General features: G+C 36.7%; 1 protein-coding gene across 2 annotated transcripts in view; it reads left to right on the top strand.

The window, feature by feature from the left end:
- The first annotated feature begins 6 nt into the window (after positions 1-6).
- Positions 7-26721, top strand: part of DNAJB14 (DnaJ heat shock protein family (Hsp40) member B14) — a 46664-nt gene continuing 19949 nt past the window's right edge. The window contains exons 1-3 of one of the 2 annotated variants that reach the window (XM_024574797.4): positions 7-294; positions 16689-16860; positions 24649-24794. In XM_024574797.4, the coding sequence (XP_024430565.1) occupies positions 162-294; positions 16689-16860; positions 24649-24794 (451 nt within the window). In that variant the 5' untranslated portion in view covers positions 7-161. The remainder of the gene's footprint in view (positions 295-16688; positions 16861-24648; positions 24795-26721) is intronic. The other variant, XM_045183702.2, reaches the window with a different exon arrangement.

Genomic DNA, 26721 nt, shown 5'->3' with positions numbered 1-26721 from the left:
AGTCAGCCCCGGCCTCCGCCGTAGGGATCTCTGCGCTCCGCCCGCCGGCCCCCGCGCGCCCTTACCCGGGCGAGCCTCGCCTCCGCGGCGGCGGCGGCGGCGGCTTCCGCCCGCTGGTAGCAGCGCTCCGGCAGGAAACGGAAGAAGGCGAAAGCCAAGCCATGGAGGGGAACCGGGATGAGGCAGAGAAGTGTGTCGAGATCGCCAGGGAGGCCCTGAACGCCGGCGACCGCGAGAAGGCCCAGCGCTTCCTGCAGAAGGCCGAGAAGCTCTACCCACTGCCCTCGGCCCGCGGTGAGGCCCTCGGTGTCCCTTCCCTTCCCGTCCGGTCCCCCGACCGCCGTGCAGACCTCCCCTCCCCGCCCCCACCATCGCCTGTCCGGGAGACGGCAGGACCCCGAATCAAGCCGACCCCTCTGCGGACACGTCCTGGGCCGGCTGCGCGCGGGTTTGGGGTGGGCTGCCCGAGACTCCCCGCGCACCAGCCTGCCTGCGAGATGCCGCCTCTCAGCTGACGGGCGAGCGTCGCTGCTTCCCTCCCTGGCCCGTTTTCGGAGACTGTCCGTGGGAGATTTGTCCGGTCCCGTCTTAGCCTTACTAGAGTGGGCTTTATAACTGGGTGTTCGGTTGTGCGGCCCTCTCCCTCTCCATCCTCACTCCCAAATAAGGCCTAGGCTCCTAATGAAGTGAAAGGAACTGGGAACTCTGGTCGCGAACGTACAGGTCTCAGGTCCCACCACCTCCGGGGACAGAACCTTGTTCCCAAAACAAACATTTTCTAACACCTGAGATGACATTGTTTTTACCTGGGAGGGTGTTCCTTTAGAAAAGAGGGGCACAAATTTGGCAAGAATGATAATGATTTGTTAAATGGTATCTGAGTTGGTAACACCATAATTATCGACAAATTAGGCAGATCTCTAAGGAACAGTCCTGGACATCTTTTTAGTTGAATTCACCCTGTTCATGTCCTACCTAGGCTTTCAAGTCATGCTCTCTAGACTTTAATTATAATGGCCAACATTTGTTGAGCACTTACAAAGGGCCAGACCATCTGCCTAGCGTTTTAATGAATTACTTCATTTACTCCTCAGAAAAATCCTATGTAGAGGTACAGGATTCATTTGAACAGGTTTACCCATATGGAAGCAGATTGTCTTTTGGATGGATGGATGGATGGATTGGATGAATAAAAATATCTTAATACAAGGCTACACAGTAATTAGTAGCCAAGTCAGAGCAGTACTTGAGCTTTCCTGCTCCAAAAGGCCTTTAGAACCACTATACTCTACTGCCTTGCTAATAGGGTACTGGTGTACTGGAGATTCCAGGTATTTCCAGGTTAAGAAAAAAATTATTGATGGTAAGAATGTGGGGTTACCTGTTTTATTTTATTGTTTTCTTAATTTGTTTCTACATTGTTGAAACTCTTGTGTTCTTTTGTTTTCTCCTATCCCTTCATTACATCACTTTTGAATACTATACCAGAGAGGAAAGGAAAGGGAAGTGAAAGAAAAGAGTTAATAATTTTTTTAAATGTGACAGAATACACTTGAAAACCGGAGTTTAGATGCAGACTTTGCCTCTGACAGCTTTGTAACCAGAGACAAGATACTTAGCTTCTCTAAGGTTTGTTTAGTTATGTGTAAAATGCAGAGTACATCACAGAATTGATGTGAACATTAGCTGAAATAAAGCTAGGGACAAACATTTAGCAAACTGTATTTTTACATTAAATGTTTTCAGACGTTTATTGGGATAATGTAAGAATTGAGTGGAGAGAAAAGTCTGGGACATTTCTGTAAGCTCCTGGTAAAATGATTAGTGTACAAGGAAATTGAAGCTATTGGTTAAAATGAAATTTGACATGTTTATCCCTAAATTTCACCTATTCTGGACTACTATCAAACTCTTGTAACTCAGAGTTTTGACTGAATGTTCCTGTGGATGTGTTTTCATACTAAGATAGGCAAAAGAAAACATTGCATTTTAATCTTCCTATTCTTATATATATAGTCAATGGAAGGATATGAAGCTAAATTCCAGAATTTTTGTCCACTTTACATTTTATCTTGCCAGGTGAGAAGTCTGATTAGTAAAACACTCTTAAATATTGGCAAGAGTTTTCCTTGTTGAAAAACTTGGATCTTCAAATGGATCTAGGATGTTACTTTTTCTGTGTATTTAGTTGACAATATTTTACAATTACTGCAGTGAACTTCTAAGTGAAGTGAATTTTACAGCTTTCAAATATTCTCATATTATGAGTTTATGTTTGAGAGGATTGATACTCATGATTAGCTACTACTGAGGAAGTACACATATTCTAGAGAAATAATGTCAGCAGGCAGAAATTAAATTACAATTTAGTTTCTTTATGTTTATTGAATTATTGATATATTTTAGACTCACAGGAGGATACCATCTCACTGTTTTAGTGCTTTATGTTGCTATTTTAATACTTTAGGGTTTCATACTAATTGGGGGGACAGTTTGAAATATAATTTTTTTCAGAGAAAAGCATTTTTATTGTTCAGGAATTTCATAGTAATTTGACCAGTTGGAGGCCTTCGGCTTCAAGGCCATGCTGTGTCTGCTTTAATGAATGGATAGCCTATGTATAATTTATAGCATCTATTTGTATAATAGCAATTAGTCTTATTTTTATTTTTTCTTTCATGTGAGAAATGTGTGTGTAGATTTTTCTTCCTTTTTTGCTACATTATTTTAAAATTCAAATCTAATAAAAAATTCAACTTTCCCCTTTTGGCTCACTTAAAATGGTTAAAGTTTTTAACTGTCATTACATATCTGAAGTATTATCCAATCTATTCCTTTTAGACAATTCTATTTTTTTCTATTTCTGACTTAATTAAAATTTAGTGACAAATATAAATTATACATTCAGGACAATTATTTTGCTAGCATGAAGTGTTATAAAATGATTTCAACTAATAGCCAAATGATTTCAGATATTGTAGTTGAAGAAAAAATACTGAAATTTGGTTTTGAACCTTAATTTAGTAGTTGTGCAATCTTGCATATATAATTACCTTTCTGAGCCCCAATTTTCCATCTGTACAATGGGAATCTAGTTATTCAACAGATATTTACTGAATGCACACATTTTTGAGCCATACAGTTCTGGGAACTAAGGAGTCAGTGAACAATAAGACAACGTCATTGTCCTCTTGGAACTTACATTTTAGAGGAATGGAATATGAAGTTCCTGCTGGACATAGTAATGGCTCAATTCAAGTGCTCTGAGAATGTCGTGTATAATTCCTATGGCAAAAGTATTTGGTTAGGGCCTTGGAGTTAACAGTATAATATTTATCTCTTTTCTGTCATTTTTTTAATTACCTATTTGAGCACAAAATAATTGCTTTAAGTTAGCATTAATCTCCATTTGTATTAAACTACTCATTTCACACTTACTTAATATGTTAGCCCTCCCTGCCTTGCTGCTATCATTCTTTGTATTGCCTGTGCATATAGCTATCCCTCTCTTAGATTAAAAACTCCTTTGCCATTAGGGACCATTTTAATTTCAACTGTCTTTTTAGTCTCATGTTGCCTAAATGTTTTGCATATACTTGTGGTATTTAAAAGCCTGGATTTTCCAGAACAATACCTGTTTATATAATTTTATTCCCTTCAGTTAAGATGATTTGTTAAACAAAGAATTTATAACTGTAAGGCTTTCACACTGATTTTTTTTTTTTAATGAAGGCTTTCCATAATCTGACAAGTATACAAAATGCGTAATATAGGGTTCGGCAGAAATAACACCTATTTGAATGTGGTTGCTAGGTTAATAATATGGGTGTAATAATTTATAGTTTTATCTTTATTTGTTTTTATTTTATTGTTCAAGTACAGTTGTCTCCTTTTTCCACCCACCTCACCCCCCCACCCCAGCCATCCCACCTCCCTCCCCTGATTACATGCCCCCCTTACATGGTTTTGTCCATGTGTCCTTAATATTTGTTCTTGAAAACCCTTCACCCTTTTCCCCCCATTGTCCCCTCCCATCTCCCTTCTGGTTACTGTCCATTTGATCCTAATTTCAATGTCTCTGGTTATATTTTGCTTGTTTGTTTGTATTATAGATTAGGTTCCATTAAATTTGAAATCATATGGTATTTGTCTTTCAACACCTGGCCTATTTCACTTAGCATAATGCTCTCCAATTCCATCCATGCTGTCGCAAAGGTAGGAGCTCCTTTCTTTCTGCTGTGTAGTATTCCATCATGTAAATGTACCATAGTTTTTTGATCCATTCATTTACTGATGGGCACTTAGGTCGCTTTTTTGCGACCTAAGTCTGCTTAAAGGCTTATCGATTATGTTTATCTTTTCAAAGAACCAGCTTCTGGATTTATTGATCCTTAGAATTGTGTTTTTAGTTTCTATGTCATTTAATTCTGCTCTGATCTTGGTTATTTCCTTCCTTCTACTTGGTTCTGGGCTGTCTTTGTTGTTGGTCCTCCAGTTCTTGTAGGTGTAGGGTTAGGTTGTTTATTTGAAATTTTTCTATCTTTTTTAGGTAGGCCTGTATCACTATGAACTTCCCTCTCAGGACTGCCTTCGCTGTGTCCCATAAGTTTTGGGTTGTTGTGAGTTCATTTTAATTTGTTTCCAGAAACTTTTTGATTTCTTCCGTGATATTATTGTTCCATTCATTGTTTTAGAGTGTTTTTGAGTTTTTTCCTTGAGGTTGGTTTCTAATTTCAGTCCTTTGTGGTCAGATAAAATGCTTGATATGATTTCAGTGTTCTTGAATTTGTTGAGGCTTGTTTTGTGTCCTATCACGTGGTCTATCTTTGAAAATATTCCATGTGCGTTAGAAAAGAATGTGTACTTTGCTTCTTTGAGATGAAAGGTTCTATATATATCAGTTAAGTCCATTTGATCTAGGACGTTGTTCAGTGCCGCGATATCTTTGTTGATAATTTTGTTTGGAAGATCTGTCCATTTTTAACAATGGGGTGTTCAAATCCCCTGCTGTAATTGTATTGCTGTCAATATTTTTCTTGAAGTCCTCCAAGATTTTCCTTATGTATTTGGGTGCTCCTATATTGGGTGCATATGTGTTTATAATGTTTATGTCTTCTTAATGGAATATTCCCTTGAGTATTATGAAGTGTCTTTCTGGGTCTCTTTTATGGCCCTTGTTTTGAAGTTTATTTTGTCTGATAAGAGTATTGCTACCCCGGCTTTTCTTTCCTCTCCATTTGCTTGGAATATTTTTTTCCAACCCTTCACTTTCAGTCTATGTAGGTCTTTTGTTCTGAGGTGGGTCTCTTGTAGGCAGCATATGTGTGGGTCATGTTTCCTTATCCATTCCGCTGTTCTACCTCTTTTGATTGGAGCTTTTAATCCATTAACATTTAAGGTTATTATTCATGGGTATTTGTTCATTTTCCCCCCTTTGTACCCGTGTTCCTCTGTCTTTCACTCCTTTTCTTTTTCTACTTAGAGTAGTCCTTTTAGTAAATCTTGTAGGGCTGGTTCGGTGGAGTTGTATTCCTTCAGCCTTCTTTTGTCTGGGAAAATCCTTATTTCACCTTCCATTTTAATTGAGAGCTTCACTGGGTAGAGTAATCTTGGTTGCAGGCCTTTGTTTTTCATTACTTGGAATATCTTTTGCCATTCTCTCCTGGATTGGAGTGTTTCTTTTGAGAAATTAGCTGTTAACCTTATCGGAGCCCTTTTTTATGTTACTTCTTTTTTCTCCCTTGCTGCTTTTAAGATTTTCTATTTGTCTTTAATACTTGGCATTTTAATTACGACATGTCTTGGAATTGACTTCTTTGGATTCATCTTAATTGGGACTCTCCTTGCTTCCTGAACTTACATGGTTTTTTCCCTCTCCAGGTTCGGAAAGTTTTCTGTCATTATTTTTTCAAACAGGGTTTCTATCCCTTGTATCTTTTCTTCTCCTTCTGGTATTCCTATGATTCTAATGTTGTTGCATTTCATGTTATCTTGGAGTTCCCTTAAGCTATCTTCATATTTTTTTAGTCTTTTTTCATGCAGCTGCTCCACCTGGGTGTTTCTTTCTACCTTGTCTTCCAGCTCACTAATTTGGTCCTCTGCTTCATCCAGCCTGCTTGTAATTCCTTCTAGTGTGTTTTTTATTTCCAAAATTTTATTGTTCATTTCTTCCTGGTTTTTGCTTATAGTTTCTATTTCCTTTTTCATGTTGTAGTTCTCACTCAGTTCCTTGTAGTTGTCTGTGAGTTTCTTAAGCATCTTTATAACCATTATTTTGAATTCTATATTGGATAGTTTGCTTACCTCCATTTCATTTAGCTCTTTTAGTGGGGAGTCTTCCATTCCTTTGGATTGCATGTTCTTTTTTTGTCTCCCCATTTTACATGACTCTTTTTGCTTCTGCACATTCTGATGTTTCGCTTTGCTAGCTATCTTTGTAGGGTGAACTTCTATGGTAGGAATTTTGTGGGATTCAGTGGTGTGGTCTCTTTGATCTCTTTGCCTGGATGCTTTAGGTTTGCCCTTTCTTCTGTTTGTGTGGGCTCTCTCATTGTACTTGGGTTTTTACCTTTCGTTGGTTCCTTTGTTGGTGGGTTCTCTCCTCCAGCAGGTATAGTGATGTTCACAGCTCCCACCTGTTCTTGTATTTGATCAGTTGCAGGGCGTAGGCAAAGTGGATTAAAACAGCAAGAGAGTATTTTACAGGGTTTAAAATACCAGCCAAGTAGAGAAGAGATAGGAGATTCTTTGGATAAGTATAGCGTTAACTGTGATATTTCACCCAACTAGCCACTTTTTATAAAAGGTGAAAAAGAGATAAAACTCTTGTTAGAGCAGAGGAAGATTGTGAGCTGAATCCAGAAAACAGAGCGCTTGTGCAAGGTTAGGTGATGAGATATAGTGAGAGTAAAAGATGGAAATTAGGCATAGTGTGTGAGAGAATAGATTTAACCACAACAATAATAAATAATGCTCTGGAATAAAGTGAACTGGGCTAAAATCAGGGAGGGGTGCTGTGTAGTATTTACAATTGTATGGAACAGCAATTATTTACAGCAGTACTGGAACAACAATAATATGACAAGAAATATATGATTTGGATAACAAGAATAGAAAGTACACAGTTAAGAGTAGTGTGTTACTGGAACACGAATGAAGTGAAAAAGGGAAATTAAAATACAATATGAAAGGGAGAATAAGAAAAACCCGTCAAACGATGCACTTAAACAGAGAAATAAAATGAAGAAAACTAAACAGAAAGAAGAGAAATTAAAAAGTACTAATAAAATAAAAGTAAAAATAATGAAAAAATAATAATAATAAAATGCCAGCTCTATGGGATAGCAAAGTGACATTTGTCTCAGTTTCTCAGTTTTGGGGGTTAGCCTTGTGTTCCCCCTTTGGATTTGTCTCTGGACCTTTCATAACTCCGGGTCTTACTATCTCACTTGGGGGAAGACAAAAAAAAGAGAGAGAGAGGAAAGAAAAAAAATAATCCTCCTGCTGACTTTAAACCCACTGAGTGAGTTCTGTTCCTCTTCCCGGATGCCACATGAAGACGGGGCCTGGGCTTCACTTTTCTCCCTTCCTGTGGTTTTGTAGGGATAGAGGCCAGGTCTGGGTCAAAATATTCTCAGTTGCCCAACCTCTGGCCCAGGTCCTCCATCAGCTGCCCGGCCCCCACTTTCCATCTGCACCAGGCCTGTGCCTTTAAGCCACCAGTTGCACCGAGGTCCGTGCAGTGCACCTCCTCCTTGCTCTTTGGCAGCCCACCATGGATGGAGCCCACCTGCAGGCAAGCAGCGCTAGTCAGCTGCCGGGCAGGTGGTACCACTCAACCTCTGGGCTAGCACTGCGAGTCAAGCTCCAGGGGGAGGCTCAAATCAGCCTTGGGTAAGTGGCGCCAGTCAGCCTCCAGGCAAGTAGCTCAACTCAGCTGCTGGGCTAGCGCCCCCAGTCAGGCGCTAGCAAGTGGCTGGAATCAGCCTCATGGTGAGCGGGGCAAATCAGCTGCCCAGCAATAGGCAGGAGCCAAGAGCTGGCACACAGCGCAGATCACCTTTGGGGTGAGCCAGCCACTCCAGAGTTCCTTACAAAGCAGCTGCAAGCCTTTTTTCTTTTTTTCTTTCTTTCCTTTTTTTTTTCTTTTTTTTTTTTTTTAAAGTAAAAGCCTCTTGTTTAAGCCTGCTGCCATTCTTAACAAGGGCCCAGCTTTTCACACAGCCCAACTTTCTAACTAGACTGGAGACTATCCGGGTCAGGGTCGAAGGCAGCCCAACTCTTCTCCCTTCTCCAGGTGTCACGGGCTCCCCTATTTCTCTGGCAGTGACCTAGCTGGCATCCACAGTCCCAGCGGGTGTATACCGCCTCTATATGTCTCCCACTTCCTCTGTATTCCTTGCAGCGACTTCCAGCATCCAGGTCCCTCCTCCTGCCGGGCTGCCCTCCCTGCTCTAGTAGGGGAGGGAACTGGTGATCTAACTCTCCTCCAAGTACCCTGCAGCAGGTGCCAGGTGGGGAGCCCCAGCAGCCTAGGTCACTGTGCAGATCCCAGGGACCTTACCCTCCCGGCGCCATCCCCTCACCATTTTTCAATGTCCTTTACAATTTTTGGCCTCCAAACTTCATATAAGCTGGGATTCCTTTGGCCGTTCACTCTGTTCCTCAGAAAATCAGCTAGTTGTTTCAACTGGGCACAGGGAAAACTGGGCTCTGCTCCCACCTACCTCGCCGCCATCTTCCATGTCTCTCCTAATTTATACTTTTAATTTGAACATTTCACCTACAACGTCATATGTTGTGCTTGAGTGTGAAATTGTTATGTTACAGAACTATATGCTTATGATTTTGTAGTAAAATATTTTGTAATTAAGAAGGGGCGTTATTCGTGCCAGACCCTATATATAAAGGTTGTCACTGTAGCAAAAATTTGAAAAGAGTATACTGGTAAATATCCAACAGTGGAAATTGATTAAATAAGTTGCATTGCATTCATGTACTGTGTACCTGTTAAAAAAGATGATGTATCTCAGTAATTTTCCATCCATTGACCCCCTCACTCTGCTCATTGGCTATAAATCCCCAACTGTCTTGGCTGAATTCTGAGTTTAGCCTCATCTCTCTCTCCCCCCAATTACAACAGTCCCAAATAAGGTCTTCATAAAAAAGGATCATGTGAACCTATATTTATTGCTGTAAAATGACATACACAATGTGTTATGAACTAAATAAAGGTAAGCTACAAACATAGTATAGATTATTCTAATTTTGTTTAACTATCTAAGCTGCTAGACCACTAGTTAGCTAGAGTAACTATAGTTATATATCCATAATGGGTGTGTGATTTTTTTTATAAGTATATTTTGTTGATAATGCTATTACAGTTGTCCCAATTTTTTCTCCCTCTTACCCCCTCCACCACCCCACCCTCCAGCATTCCCCCATGCCCCCACCCTTAGTTCATGTCCATGGGTCATACATATAAGTTCTTTGGCTTCTTCCTATACTACTATTAACCTCCCCCTGACTATTTTGTAGGCACCAATTATGCTTCTTATTCCCTGTACTTTTTCCCCTATCCCCCCCATCCCCCGCCAGCTAATAACCCTCGATGTGATCTCCATTTCTGTGATTCTGTTCCAATTCTAGTTGTTTGCTTAGTTTGTTTTTGTTTTTAGGTTCTGTTGTTGATAATTGTGAGTATGTTGTCATTTTACTGTTCATAGTTTTGATCTTCTTTTTCTTAGATAAGTCCCTTTAACATTTCACAAAATAAGGACTTGGTGATGATGAACTCCTTTACCTTGAGCTTATCTGGAAAACACTTTATCTGCCCTTCCAATCTAAATGATAGCTTTGCTAGATAGAGTAATCTTGGATGTAGGTCCTTGCCTTTCATGATTTCAGATACTTCTTTCCAGATACTTCCTCTTCTTGCCTACAAGGGTTTTTGTGGGGTTTTTTGGGGTTTTTTTTTTTGCGAAATCAGCTGATAGTCTTATGGGCACTCCTTGGTAGGTAACTCTCTCCTTTGCTCCTACTGCTTTTAGGATTCTCTCTTTGTCTTTAATCTTGGGTAAGTTAATAGTGATGTACCTTGGTGTGTTCCTTTTGGGGTCCAATTTCTTTGGGACTCTCTGGACTTTCTGGACTTCCTGGAAGTCTATTTCCTTTGCCAGTTGGGGAAGTTTTCCTTCATTATTCAAATAAGTTTTCCTTTATTATTCAAATAAGTTTTCAATTTCTTGCTGTCTTGCTTTTCCTCTTCTCCTTCTGGCACCCCTATAATTTGGATGTTGGAATGTTTCAAGTTGTCCTGGTGGTTCCTAAGCCTCTCCTCATTTTTTTGAATTCTTGTTTCTTCATTCTGTTCTGGGTGAATGTTGATTTCTTCCTTCTGCTCCAAATCATTTATTTGAGCCCCGGTTTCCTTCCCTTCACTATTGGTTCCCTGTATATTTTCCCTTATTTCACTTTGTATAGCCTTCATTTCTTCTTTCATTTTGCAGCCAAACTCAATCATTTCTGTGAGCATCCTGATTACCAGGGTTTTGAACTCTGCGTCTGATAGGCTGGCTATCTCCTCGTCGCTTAGTTCTTTTTCTGGAGTTTTGATTTGTTCTTTCATTTGGGCCATATTTCTTTGTCTTGGCTCACCTGTTATGTTGTAAGAGGTGGAGCCTTAGGTATTCGCCAGGGTGGGGCAACCCAGGTCTCTGCTTTGTGGCACTGTCTGTGGGGAAGGGGTCAGAGAGGAAGTAATGCCACTTGCTAGCTTGCTGGGCACTTGCCCCACTTTCCCTCACTTCCCTGGCTTCCCACAAGTGGATTGTGCCCTTTCAGGTGCTGGTTTCCAGGTGGGTGAGCTTGTGTATGTTCTAGGACCCCCTGGGTCTCTTCAGGGACTCTTCTGTGAGGCTGGAAGTTTCTTAACGCTACACAACCCCCACTGGTTTTACAGCCAGAGTTTTTGAGGCTTTATTTCCCCACACTGGAACCCTGGGTTGGGCAGTTTGTCTCACTCCCCAGTTGTTCTCTCAGCTTATCTGTATTCAAATGTGCGACCCCTGGTCCTCCAGCGGCTGCTTTGCCACATGTCCTCTCTGCCCAGCTGTCCATCTCCGCCCCTCCTACCGGTCTGGATAAATGTTTCTTCTTTAACTCCTTGGTTGTCGGACTTCCATGCAGGTTGATTTTCTGGCAGTTCTGGTTGTTTTTTCTTTTTTAAATAGTTGTTATTCTTTTGGTTCTGCGAGGAAGTGAAGTGTTTCTATGTATGCCTCCATTTTGGCTCCATTTTTTTTCTTGTGTGGGAATTGTATGTGATTTTTTTTTTACTGTGTTATGTTTTCTTTTTTAAATGAGGTGAGCAACACTACTTTTGTAATCACACAAATAAATGCTATTTCTAGATTTGTGAAGAAGAGGGGAAAAAATATATTTGTTTTTCAAATCATGTGTTCTTATTTTAGACCCTGCTAATGATGGCCATTATATGTAATAGATATGTGGCAGTACCTTGTAAAATAAAAATAGACCTTGTTTCTTCACTTCTGGATTATCCACATAAACATGTTTAATATTATATTTACTGTATTTTTGTCATGTATAATGTGCACTTTGCCCAAATTTTTGAGGGAAAGAGAAGGATGCCCATTATACATGGGTGACACTAATTCTGTATCTATATAAATGTTTTTAATTCTTTTATTTATTTTAAAAAATAAAAAAATTATTTATTTAAAAGTGTAACTCAGGAAGAATTAATGATATCTGTATGCAAAATAATAATACCCTTGAATACAATAATCAGTTTTGTTTCAATAAGTAAGTAAATAAATAAATAATTGAATTGAAAAATTAAAAGGAAAGATTTTTTTTCCTGAACATTTGGGCCAAAAACATGGGTGCACATTATACATGGCAAAATATGGTACTTTTCACTGGTTCTTAAAATGCAGAGTACGTTAAAACCCCAGGCAAAGCAGTATGTCTGGAGAGTGAATGCAGAAGAATGAGGCTAGATAGTTTTAAAACCAAAAATAAATGTAATCTGGTTCATAATACTGTATCTGCCCAACTAATGTTTGTAATACTGTACATTATTCTAAATGAGAACTCATGTGATAGCTAAGACTTAATAAATCGGGAAAAATCCAGTGTGCTCTAAATTCTGGCAGTACGTGAACTGAATTATACTGCTTTCTCAGACATTGGTTCCAGTTACTACTAATACAGAAAATCTTGCTGATTTCACTTGTGAGATGACAAAACTGGATATGGAGACTCAGAGGTAATGGAGCCTGTGCAAATTTTAACTCTTTGAAACCAGTGTTTGGTGTGAGCACATGTATATACACAGTCATTGTTAAGCAAGACCCTTATGTATGGAATTTTTGAAAATTTTTCAGTATCGCTATACCTGTTTAAAATCTAAAACAACTATATAATACTACTTTAGTGTAGTATTCAGCATATAGCTATTAACATGGAAGATGTCCAGAAAAACACTGGGAGAACATGTTTGTGCTAAGAATGAAAGGGAATGTATAGATAACTTCTAACTAGCATGCATGGGGGTATGTGGCCACCTGTAAATACTAACCACTTTCATATCTGGCTCTACAATTTTTTTAAATAATTTATTAATTAGCTAAAATAATTTCTATAAAGAGACACTTCCCCTTCACCCATCTTAGGGTTATACAGTGCTGCAATTCATATAGGAAAGGCTGAATAAGTTCTTGATTGCTTTGATCAGTTTTCAAGAAAAGGAGTTGGTTCCTATCTCCAAAAGCAGTGGGACCCCCTATTAGGTTACTCTGGCAGTCTTGTAGACACCTTGCTTTTTGGTGTAACATTGTTTCAAGCTCCTCTTGTACATTTCCTGTACTAGACCTGGAATCAAGCATATTTCCTGTAAGAGCCACAGTTTCTTGTAGTGGAAAATGGTGTTTCAGCATCACAGTCTAGCATTAAGAATGCTGTGGATACAGATTATTCATTGTTTCTGGACCTTTTCAGTGTACAGAAACAATTCTATACATAGTAGTAATTGTTTCTCAAATCCATAGTAAGTAATAGATAGGACATGATTATTCATTTGCTTCATGCCACATCATATACATAAAAGTTTCAGAGTAATGTTACCAACACTACCCACTAACATAATTACTGAAAACAGTTCAATTGTCTTTGCATATACTCTGCATCTCCCTCCCCATTTTAATATTTCTTTAAATTTTGAAATAACTTTAAACTTAGAGAAAAGTCACAGAATAATGCGAACTTCCCGTGTATATTTTCTCAGCCTTCCATTTGGATAAAATTTTGCCACAATTGCTTTATTATGCCCTTCTCTCCCTCCCTATATCCTGTGCCTCCCTCCCCCAACCCTACCACCAAGCATACACACAATATGTTCTTATTATATTTTTTCCTGAACTAATTAAGAGTAAGTTGTAGGCATGATGTCCCGTTACCCTTAAATAACTCAGTGTATGTTTTCTAAGACAAGAGTATTCTCCTATCATAACCACAGGATAACCATCAAATCATGAAAGTAATACAGATACCTCATTCAAATTCTGCCAGTTTTTCCAATTACATCTTTGATAGCAAAAAGAATACAAGTTGCACTTATGGACATGTTTTATTCTCCAGATACAGCTTTTCTCTTCTTTACTTTAGCATTTTGATAAGTACAGGCCACTCATTTTATATCATTTCCCTCAATTTGGGTTTGACATTCCCACATAGAAATTTTGGGCAGAAATACCATAGAAGTGATGTTTTTTTAGTGTAACATATTAGGAGACACATTATATTGACTTGTCCTTATTTGTGAGGTGAAGTTTAATCACTTGATTAAGTTAGTGATGTCAGGTTTCTCCACTCTAAAAACTTACTTATTTTTTACTTTATAATTAATAAATATTTTGTGGGGGAATACTTTGAGACTATGTAAATGTTCTGTCCATAACGTACTTTCACCAACTCCTTTTAGCATTCATTGATGATTTTTTCATGGTTAAATTTCTGATAGTGGTCAAATGGCAATTTTCTTTTCTTTTTTTTTTTAAGATTTTATTTATGTATTTTTAGAGAGGGGAGGGAGGGAAAGAGGGAAGAGAAATACCAATGTGTGCGTGCCTCTTGAATGTCCCCTAGTGGGGACCTGGCCCACAACCCTGACTGGGAATCAAGTCAGCGACACTTTGGTTCACAGGCTGGCACTCAACCCACTGAGCCACTCCAGCCAGGGCTCAAATGGTAATTTTCTAATTGTATTATTCATTCTACAATTTATTAGTTGCCATTCATCCTATTCAATTTATTAGTATGAATTTAAGGATTCCTATTTAATCCATTACTATAATTTATTTTGAGGTTCAGATTGCTTCAGATTTAGTTAGCAGGAGCCCTCTGTCTTTTTGACATGTCCTTATCATTTTTCAAGCATCTCTACTTTATGGCACAAACATTTTTTCAGGCCCACTTTTTGTTTTCTACCCTGGGAATCAGTTGTTCCTCTAAGGAGCCCTGATTCTTTTTAGTGGACAGTAGTACTTGGAAACAGATACAAACACTGGATAAACTCATTGCAACAGGGATGTCATTGCCCCTAGGCCTCTTCAGGAGACAGAGCTAGGAAAATATATGTATGTATGAATGTATGTATGTCTATGTATGTGTGTTATATCTGTGTGTTATATGTGTATGTGTGACTATACACATCTATAGTAATTTAATCTGTGTTCATTTTGATATCTGCATGAAACTCACAAACCTCTCTTTAAAGTCCACCACAGAGTTCATTCTAACCTTGTCCATTCTCATATTTATAATTCCATTCTCTGACAGTAAGAAACATTGCTCCTGTTATCTTTAGTTCACTTACCAATTTCCCCTGTACATAATGAGTTTCTCCTTGACTCCATTGGTGCAGGCCGTATCAAACTCAGCCTTATTTTTGGCTGTGACTGCTTCCTTGGTCTCAATAAGCTTCCAGGCCTAAGCTGCCAAAAGGAAGAGAAGAGAAGGCCAATATATATTTTTTTCAAGTAAAAAGAAAGACTGATTAAAGTCACTATTTAAAAAAAATATTTCAACGTATTTAGGATGTCAGAACATATTGCTTACTCTGTACTCTCTTTTTAAATCATCATTTAGCCTAATCTCTGTAGGTCACTAGACATTTAATCGTCCCCATCAGTCCTTGTGTATATCTAAATACTTTGGATTCCGGAAGCTTGTTGTCAACAGATTTCTAGGAAGGGCCTATGGGAGCTATGCTTAGTTAAGTTCTAGAATATTACAAACAGTTGATCTGTGGTCTTAATGCTTAAAGTTAGGTGCATATGAAATCCTTGGCTCCAGTTTTCTTTCTTTGGCTATCTAAGTATGTTATTCCATTGTACAAGCATTTACTATTGATGAGCAAAGTCTGATGACAATCTATTTTTCTTTCCCTTATAAGTCATTTTATCTTTTTGCATAGAAGCCCAGTTAATTTTATTATAGTTTGATGTTTATTAATCTGGGTCAGTATTCTTAAGGGTTTTTTTTCCCATTAGGACTCCTAGTGTATGTATGTTGGATCATCTTTAACTATCTTTAATATTTGCCATCTTCTTTCTAATTTTTTGTATTTATCATTTAAAATATTTTTACTTTTTATATATTCTCTTTGGCATAGAGAACATCTGTTGTTTTTGTTAACTCCTTGTATCTTCTAATTTAATCATTTTTAATTGATTTTTTATTTCTTATAGATAGATAATGTTGGGGGTTGTCCTAATTCTAATTTATGTTATTACTTTGTATAATGTAACCTAAAAGTTTTTCAGTTTGGCTTGAAGTAGTAGATTATATTGTTACCTGTTTTGTCAGCAGGTCTTTATGGTGTGCATTCATTTTCTTCAGAGATTTATTTTATTCCTGTTCTCTTTTTTCTTATAATAACTTTGTATCAGATTTCACTTCTCTCATTTTCCTTCATGCATTTTTATGTGTAGTTAGCCTTTCTAAATACACAGAGACACTTCTTCATTTTTTGTGTAATGGTTGAAAATACAGGCTCTGGTAGAAGTAATGCCATTTGAGTGTGGTTGGTAGGGTGTGTGAATGTCTCACACAAGGTAGACCGCAATTTGAACATTTCACTAAAATGTCATATGGTGTCCTTGAGTGTGATAGGTTATGTTTCAGAATTACATGCTTATGATTTTGTAATAAAAGATTTGGTATAGTTTACCAGCTCATAAAAAAGGGGCATTATTTGTGCTGGACCCTGTATATCACCTTGCTAAGGTCTCACTCCTTTCTCTTTCTCTTTCCCCACTTACCTGGAGTTTCTCTTTCCTTTTTTTCTATTTCCCCTGCCCGCTTCAGTTTGGGTACTGTTCCCAGTAGTTTCTCCTTCTGGAGTAGAGTAGTTTCTCTTAGCTGTTCTGGAAGACAGCAGTGACTGATTAGTTTTAAGAGTCTGCCCTTAAGAGTTTATTATGAAACCACTTGCAATTGTAGCAAGCAAAACCCATTCCTTTTTATCACTTTTATCAATTTTGCCTGCTGTGCTATATAGAGAGTCCCTATTGGTAATTTTGGAGTTCTTTTGTTCTTCTCAAGATCATGTGTATGTACCTTGATGTGAATAGGGACAGTATGCTTTCTGTATCTTTCTACAGCACTATTGGAAATAATTATGAAAAATGGAAGCACGGCTGGAAATAGCCCTCATTGCCGAAAACCATCAGGTAGTGCTGATCAGAGCAAGCCTAACTGCACAAAGGACAGCTCATCTGCTGGTGGTGATGGTGGAAAAGGCTACACCAAAGATCAAGTAGATGGAGTTCTCAGGTAGGAATAATTATGACTTGTTTCTCAACTACATTTGCTGCTAAGGTAATTTTTAAATGGTATAGTACCTGAAAACAAGGGTTTGAATTATAATTCACTAGAACAGACATCAAGGAATTGAACTCTGGCTGTGTAATGTTTTATATTCTTTATAAAATCAGACCGTAAAATACCATCTCTATGGAAGATTTCATCTTTATTTTTTTTTGAGTACTGCTGGATGATTATTTTTGAGGAAAATTATTTCAGTTTTTTGACATAGTATAGTATTGAGATAAAATATTGAAAGAGAATAGAATTGTTCCCTTATATATGTGAGATCTTTCCAGAAGGTATCCAGCTGTGTACTATGAAAAATAGAGACATTTTAAAGAAGATACAAGATACAAGAAACATTGTACATAGGAAAATGATGCCTCAGTCCCATAAAAAATACGAGCCTTGGGACCTCACACATTCTTCCAGTCACCATCAGCTACCCTGTCATTCTTCCAGTCGCCATCAGCTAAATCTCATTGACAGTCTCTCTTCCCTTTCAAAGGTGATTTTCTTTGGGGAAAATCCAGAAGTCACAGAGTGCCAAATCTGGGGTACAGGGGGGCTGAGGCACCTGAGTGATTTATGTTTAGCTTAAAAACTCTGCATGAGATGTAATGCATGAGCCAGTACATTGTTGCGATGAAGCTGCCAATCACCAGTTGTCCAGAGCTGCAGTCTTCTGAATCATCCAAATATTTTCGGTGGAGGAATGTCCAAGCCTGATACAAAATTTGACACAGATTTCTTGCTATACTTGCTCATTCATTTTCAATGTGACGGCCACACAGTATACATGCTCACTCAATGGCATCTACTACCTACACTGACTAGTACAGTGAAGTCATCATTGTTCACACTGTGCATTGCAGTTTGCTCTCCTTGGCCAGGTTACATCTATGTCACACAAACCATTCTTGTTATAATAACAATGGCTAGACTTTTTCTGGAGAGACCTCATTATACGTGAAAGCAGAAGAATTTTATGTGAGAGAGAAATTAAGGTCAATAGTAAAAGCATTTTCAATTTCCTACTTAAATTAATGAAGGATAGTTTTTTTTTTTCTGTTATTATTCATTACTGTGTATATAGATATACTAATATCAATGTTCTCTTAATTTTTAAAAAATATTTATGGGGGCAACATTGGTTAATAAAATTATATAGGTTTCAGGTGTCAATTTTATAATGCTTTATCTACATATTGTATTGTGCATTCATCACCCAAAGTCAAGTCTTCTGTCACCATTTATTTCCCTTTTACCCTCTTCTACTTACCCCTACCCCCCTTTCCTTCTGGTAATTACCATACTCTTGACAGTGTCTGTGAGGGTTTTTTTTTTCCTTTGCTTAATCCCTTTTTTACCCAGCCCCCCAATACCCAACTTTTTTTTGCCCTGACTATTCTGTCTCAATGTTTTAGTTTTACCTCATTGTATACTTCCACTTAAAGCAGAAGAATTAGGTAGTTAAAAAATTATGAACTAGGTTTTAGGGATTTGACTTTACTAATTTTATAATTAAGAAAAAAATTTCTGGAAATAAGATGAACCTCTGAGTATGAAACACTAGAGAAAATACTGTTATTTCCTGCTACAGCTTTAAGAAGCTGAATTGATGTAGTATTAATGTTGCTCCTTAGGGAAACAAAGTGTAAGGATGAAGGACTCTGAACAGTGATTAATCAGATAATTCATACAATAGAGTGAATTATAATACAGTGAACTAGCTCAAGTGAAGAGTAGGTAAAACTAACTATTTAGATTCTTTCTCTTTTGCCTTTTCTTATTTCTTTCATTCTTCTTTCTTTCCTTACCCTTTTTTGTCCATTCTTGCTTTTTAGTTCATTCTTTTTACTCACCATAATTTGAAATTAAAATCATTTCAAATCAAATAGCAATCATTTATATTTTGCTTTTTTCCATGTGTGTGTAGATGATAAAGCTTAATTTAAAAGAATCCCTGATCATTACAAAGCTGTGGAAAAGGGTGTTTGATTTGCATGAATGGTAATGAAGTACTTTTAGAATATAAAAATGTTGCCAGACACTTTTAAAACTGTGGTATTATGTCTGAGCAGGTTGAATAAGTGAGATACATACATAAATGAGGGTTGCTTTTGAATGTGTTAAGAAAAAGCTTTAATTAAACAAGGTGTTGAATTACATTCCATGAAACCACATGTAACTGAAAACAAATTGTATTTTCTTGCAAAAATTACTTTTGGGGGGAGAACATAGTCTCAGTGAAAGACCTAAATAAAGTTAACTGTATAAGTGTGATTTTTATTTAGAATCATTGTGATTCTTTTTTTTAGAAAGACCGTAGAATCACTCAAGTATTTGAAAATATCATTAAAAAATATAGTTGAAACTTTTGGAAAACAGGAATATCCTAAATCTGGTGTTATTTAAAAAAATTTTTTTTTCCTTAATTTCCTCTACCCTATCCTTGAAAGGAAGAGAGGAGTAATTCAAGGTGTGGTAGAAGTGAGGTAGGGAGAGCAGCGATTCGTTTTTCCAGCTCTGCTTTAGTATTTAGGGGCGTTATATGAATGAGAGGTGATGGTAGATGCAGATACACTCTGTATGCAGTAGAGTTGGCCAGGTGTAAACAAAATGTTGAGGGAATTTCTGTCAGTTGTCTTATATATTTTCTGTGAAATTGAAGAGGAGGTTAACCGTTGAGAGTTATAAGAAAAGAGATGAGATTGAAAGCTTGAGGAGAGTGGTGAAAGTATGAAATATTTGTAGAGGGGAAAAGCAAAGGGAATGGAAACATTGCTGGTTAGCATTAGAGACCCAGCTATATATGAGACTATGAATTCTTACCAGGTGGAAATATTAGTATACCCATATTAGAGATTGTTTCTCTGGTCAGTAATTTTATTATACATTTTTTATTAAGTAAATATTTTTCCTTTGAAGACTAAATATGATTGGGACATTCTTTAATAGAATCCCTAACTTATTCAAAATACTTCCATTAATACCTTTATAAGAGTTGCTCAATCATGGAACACTTATTAATTATATTAGCCTTCCTATATGTTGCCTTAGTAAGGTAACAGATAACCAGCAATCACATGTGTTATGGTTTTGGTTGGTTGTTTTTTTTGTTGTTGTTGTTGTTTTTTTTACCTATACACAGGGGATTTTTCTGAAGAAAGCTGTGTTATCTTGTTGGTTAGCACAATTATGCAAACAAGTTGCTCAGTAATAATTTGGCTCAGTGGGAGAAGCCATGCAATAATACTGCATCCATTGCATAAGTAAGAGCTAGCTTACAGTAAGACGGAAAACAAAGCATGCAACTTTGTAAAAATAACAATCTGTGAAACTAAGCACTATTTATTGTCTTTGAGTGACATTGAAAAATTATTGAGAAAAAGGTATCATCAATCTAACTTGAAAAGGTTTTTCATATCTCATTTTAAAAAAGCCTATCTTATTTTAAAATTTACAAGATCAGTACAATATCATTAACTGGGTCATCATCATATGTATCAATTCAGAACACATCTGTACAGCTATTCAATCATGTGAATTATGGGGATTTTATTAGTATTTAAGTTCTTCAAATGAAAAAATTATTTTGCTAAACTTATATAATAATCCTTTGCCTCCAAGAATAAACAAGTATTTCCCTAAACACCAATTAAACATGGAATGTATTTAAATAATCGGCTATATCATATTTTAAAAAAGAACTGAAAGAAGACTCTCCTCCCCTGCCCACTATGCTTTTATCCACATAAAGATATGAAGCCTGAGCCAGACATACTTCTCCACTGTTGAGCTCCCAGACAGATCTTTCTGCCTTCATTTCACAATATTTCCTTCCAGGGTAGGTAATGGGTTACCTCTTTTTAATTTATTTTCCTTTTTGCTTTCTTTCCTTCTTTTTAAAAAATTCTTTCATGAGGATGAAAAAAAAGATTTGAAATTTCAGTATGGAGCAAACTGTTAAAAGTGTGACAGTGCATTTTACCTGGTAAAAAGGAACATTGTGAACAAAAATATTAATTAAAATAAATATATGAATGGTGTTTTCTCAGGTGTGAAAAATTATAAAAATGAGTATATTTGGAGTATTAACTTGAAATACATAGCCTTCAGCTTTCCATTACCAACTTCATACCTCTTTGCTGGTTTCTCAAGGATTTCTCCTTTAACATATGCTGAAAAATTTAATGCAGCGAAGATATGGCAGAGCTAGATACAGCTAAGAATTAGTGAATTAACTGTTTTTCCTACTTTTTTTTTTTCTCATTGTGGCAATTCTTTTACCTTTATGACCTATCTCTAGAGGATTGTAAATTCCAACCTAATTTCTCTCTACTATCCAGCAGCCCCTTCCTGGGCTGCCTTTGTCTGTTGCCTAGCCTTTTGTGCTCAGAAATTATCAACAGAACAAATTTAGAGGGTTAATGTGGTCCATAATTAAACATCTTATGCAGTCAAACCAAATAGAAATGACTTCAGGATTGTTCAATGTTTGGTTTACTACCTTTTGTTTTCTACATTCAGTCAGTGTGTGTCATATTCTTAGCTCTATTCCTTATTTCGTAGTCAGTTCTCCTCTGTTCCAAATTGAGTTTTGATGCCAACTACATTTTCATTATAGCACTTACTACCTTTGATCCAAAAAGTTACTTTTGGATCCTCACCATTTCTGCCCTCAAATTGAATCAGTCATGCATCCGTCTGTCAACACATACAGTGAACGAGACATAGCATCTACCTTCAAGGGGCCTGTAAAAAGAGAACTCAGACAAGTAAACAGGTCATTGCAGTGTGGTGTGGTAATTGCTGGCATAGGGCTAAGTTCAGCAAGCTTTGAGAGTCTATAAGAGGGTCATCAAACCTAGTCTTGAGGAATTTGAGTTTTGGAGAAGAGAAAGAGCTAAGCTTAGGTTTGAAGAAGTGGGGGAAACTAAGCAAGAAAAGAGGCAGAGAACGCATGTTCTAGGCACCAAAACCACATTTGAAAATATCTAGAAAGTAAGAAAGTCTGTCTAAACACTGATTGGAAAAAACAAATTGGGAGGAAGAAGATGGAGTCTGAGGAGGCTCCTTTTTTATTCAGGTTCTGAACAGGATTTTCAAGTCATACAAGTGAGCTTTGAATCCTTACTTGTGATCCCTTTCCTAATCACCCTAGCAAGCCTCCCCTTCCATTCTTATCCCCTTTGCCACTTTATTTTTCTCTAAATATCACCATATGGCGTATTTATATTTTACTTGCATATTTGTTTATTGCTTGCCCCTGTCCTAATTGTAAATTTAATAAGAGCAGGAATTTTTTTGACATTTTATTCACCAGTATAGTATTTGAAACAGTGTTTAGCAGAAAGTAGATGTTCAGTAAATTTTTGTTGAAGATATAAATCCTGGTTCCCATCTATTACTTGGTTATATGACTTTTGGCAATTAACCACTCGAAGCTTTGATTTCCTCATTGGGTAAATAAGAATAATACCAACTTAATGAGGCATAATGACATAATTTGTGTAAAATAATCAGGATAATAAGATTCTATAATTCTCTATGTGAAAACTTCATGGACCAGATGTAGTTTGTAATCAGAATTCGTCATATTTTAGAAAGCTAATAAGGAGCATACATTCATTATACATTGTATAACTGGTAAGCAACTTGGACACTAATGATAATATTTCTGCAACAAAAATATACAACTATTCACACTTAAATGGAATAAATGCAGACTGTAGCAGTTTCACATTCATTTAGGTCAAATTTTACCTTTAAAAAAGTTCAAGTCAGGTTTTTGCAGTCAAATTAACGATAGAATAATTTAACAGTTTTCAGGGCTTAATGAATATTGGAACATGGGTATGGGATTGTGGACCTGTACCTGACAAACACTAGGTATTCTATAAATGAGCCCTTCCCTTTTTCTCTACTGCATAGTTTCTCATCATTTTTAGGGGATTGAGTCTCTAACACAGCAGGATCATTCTCTGTTTTGTTCACTAATATATCTCAGGTGCCTGGACACTGTCTGGGACATAGTTGGTACTCAATAAATATTGTTGACTAAATAAAAGAAATATCATGTTCATGAAATAAAATTAACTTGTGTTAATATTTATTAAGTATGTAAAGTAGGAAAATCCAATTTTAATTATTGTTACTATAAAGAAGACTGCGTAACAGATTTTTGTTGATGTGATATGGACAAATTTCTATAATCTTACAGTTTTTTCTCTTGCTACCTCATATACCAAATGATGAACGCTTTCGTTATAAAAGAAGAGCTGAGGCTCATTTATTCCAGAAATGTTTACTGAGAACCTACCTATTCATATACCAAGTAGTGTGATGATTAATATGTTCAGCAGTTTAAAAAAAAAAAAAAAAGACCAACCCTGACTCTTTGAAAACTTTGAGTCCGTGTTTGTAATACTTTAGCTGCTGGTGAACAACTGTGCCTCAGATGCTTTTACCTGTTACTACTTCTGTCATCAAGCCGCTCACACTGGAACACATCTAAAAGTCATAAAGCATGCCACAAAAAATATGTAAAATATATGTGAATTTTAGCGAAGAAAAATTATGAGGTTGTGGGAGAATGTTAGCATCCAAAAGTATTAATGTTCTCTGTTCCAAGTATTTTTTTCTTTTCATTATATACATTAAACATACCAGATTCAAATCAGTTACATCTTCAGGGTTTAAACTATGCAAATACAGTAGGTCATTGAATAAGAATGATTCATTCAACATTGTTTCATGTCGTTGGTCAGATGCTGTAGGAACTTACCTCTTGTTTGTGTCAGTTAGCCTATGGTAAAATTGGTTTAATCACAGAACCTAATAACATCAAGTGAGGACTTACTGTAATTTTAAAGAGTATGCTCTTCATAATGAAAATGGGGTTAACAAACATTTTTGATTCCCATGATATATTTTATTAAGACCTTTTATCTTTCACAGATGAATTCTCTTTAGTGGCTGAGCTGAATTAACTTGCCTTGACATTGAAACCATAGTGTGCTCTCATTGTTTTACATGCACTAGAACTGTTGCTTTGCTGTTGGTTAGATATACATTATGCAACAACAAAATTTTTGGAATGTAATGCATACTATTCCTTAGCTGCAACATAACCTGTGAGGATTATTGAATTCCTTTTTTTTTAAAGATTTTATTTATTTATTTTTAGAGAGAGTGGAAGGGAGGGAAAAAGAGAGGGAGAGAAACATCAATGTGCGTGCGAGAGATACACTGATCAGTTGCTTCTCACACTCCCCCAGCTGGGGACCTGGCATGCAACCCAGGAATGTGTCCCAACTGAGTATCAAACCCGCGACTTCTCGATTCACAGGTGACACTCAATCCACGAGCCATAGCAGCCAGGGCTTGAATTCCTTTATGATCTTAAGAATACTATAAACTTGTTCTTATCCTCTCATTTCAGTTACAGTTCTGTGCTCTGTCCTTCATCCATAATTGTTATGGACTTTGCTTTACTTTTCTGTAGTTGTGAGAAATTGCACCAAGGACGTTCTCATGGTCAACTCTTCTTAGACTGGGAAGAGGTTGGAGGAATGGTCTGTGGTTGAAAAACAGAATGGAGCAATAACCTTTAATGTGATAAACTATCATTTGATGTTGAGAAAACAGTCCACAGACAGTTCTTTATACTATTCTAATAAATAAAACATTACAGTATTATACGAACTTCTTCCTTGAAATTTTCATTATAACACACTCTCTTGTTCACAGCATAAACAAATGTAAAAATTACTATGAAGTACTTGGAGTTACCAAAGATGCTGGTGATGAAGATTTGAAAAAAGCTTATAGAAAGCTTGCTTTGAAGTTTCATCCAGACAAAAACCATGCACCTGGAGCAACAGATGCTTTTAAAAGTAAAGTAAACCTTTTAAAGCAATTTTACTAAGCTCTTTTTAGAATCCACTTATAATGTTTCAGAATATTAAATTCTGCCTTTAGATTGGTGCATAAAATCCAGCATAAGCAAGGGTCCTCAAAATCCTTTAACACTTCACTATTAACTTCTTGTACCAAGAGCCAAACAAATGCAGTTTGCCTTCATGAAAACAACACACTGGTTTTGGCAAAGTCCTAAGTAACTTGTAGATACCCATGCATGCTTTCTGGTTTACCGTGAACAAGTAATATGATGATTATGCATGAGCCTCTATCATAGTACCATCTGGTTCTAAGGGAAATAAGCAAAATATAGTTTTGGAGAGTTTTTAACATATTAGTCATATTAAGATATTAAAATTGGGAAGTTACTTGGAATTGCTATCTGCCCAGTATTCTTATGTTTCTATTAACTCTGGCCAAATTTTGCATTTTTTATATGTGATTCTAACTAATGTGACATTTTTCTTTTTTCATAATTAGTTTCATTTCTCTTGACTACTCTTCATTTGTCTTCATTTCTTTCACAATATTTTTTTCAGTTTTTGCCAATTTATCAAATAAATGTAAAAGAACTGATTTTTTAATTTCATATTTTACTACATACAATTTGTTTGTAATAGTTAAATTCTAATTCATAGGAAAATGTTTAAATTTATAATTGTTTGTTCTTGTGAATTTGGCATTTACACAGCCAACTATAATGCTTAACCGTGAAATAAATGCTGGGATCTTGGAGTAACAGGAAAGAGAGACTCATTTTTTTTAAAGATGTTATTTATTTTTAGAGAGGGGAAGGGAGGGAGAAAGAGAGGGAGAGAAACATCAATGTGTGGTTGCCTCTCATGTGGCCCCTACTGGGGACCTGGCCTACAACACAGGCATGTACCCGGACTGGGAATTGAACTGGCAACCCTTTGGTTCGCAGCCAGCACTCAATCCACTGAGTTATGCCAGCCAGGATAATATTCATTTTTAAAATGTTTCTAAAAGGTAGATGACTCGGTTGGTCTTTTACACAGAACAGTTTCCAAATGGTTTTATTTCTTAAAAGAAGTTGCCAAGCAAAATACATTTGGGGATTGTTAATATATTCCAGTAAAAGCAGCCACCAAAGTGGTACTGGTAAAACTAAGGTATCACTGGGACGGAGCCTTCTCAGTTCCGTTAAATTAAAAGTGGTGTCTTGATAGTACAGGAAATTTTTCTTTACTCAAAAACATTAACTTCAGCATATATTCCCCCAAAAGTTAAAGCAAAATTTCCACATTATCAATTGAAATCATTTAATTTCTTTGTTGTTGTTTTTTTAAACATTTAAAAACAGGTGAGAGTGAATTATTTGCATGTTTGTGATCTGCTTGGTGATGTCAGTAATAATTCTTCATCAATGTTAAGAATGTTAAACTGCTTTTTTCTTCCATTTCTGCATTGAAGTCATGTTAGCATTATTGGTTTTAGAATAACAGTAAGTGAATCTAACAATATTTTTACAGCCTGTATTGCATTTTGAAGTGGTGAACAGCATAAATGTGCACCCAAGCTGGACACCCAGAAAGGGTTTAACAAAGGTGATTGTACTTTGCTCTAGTATATTTTAGATTTTAATGATCTCCTTTACAAAACTAGAAACTTAATATTTATAAACATGCTAAGAGGTGATTTATTTCTAGAGGAGAGACTTACAGGAGATTATCTGTAAATCAGAATGGCAGTTAACCCCAAAGAGGTTAGGAATAGGGAGTGGTTGATGAGCCCATTTTTTATTGAGTGAAAACTACATAGAAAACCCAGGTTGTAGTCAAAAGATGCTTGGTGAGTAAAGGCACTTAATTAGAAAATACTACATCTCGTGTCATCATACAGAAATGACAGGTTGTATTCATTCAGCACACAGGATATTTT

This window comes from Desmodus rotundus, chromosome 4, assembly GCF_022682495.2.
Source record: "Desmodus rotundus isolate HL8 chromosome 4, HLdesRot8A.1, whole genome shotgun sequence".
Taxonomy (NCBI): Eukaryota; Metazoa; Chordata; class Mammalia; order Chiroptera; family Phyllostomidae; genus Desmodus; species Desmodus rotundus.
This window is presented reverse-complemented; position numbering and strand designations above follow the sequence as displayed.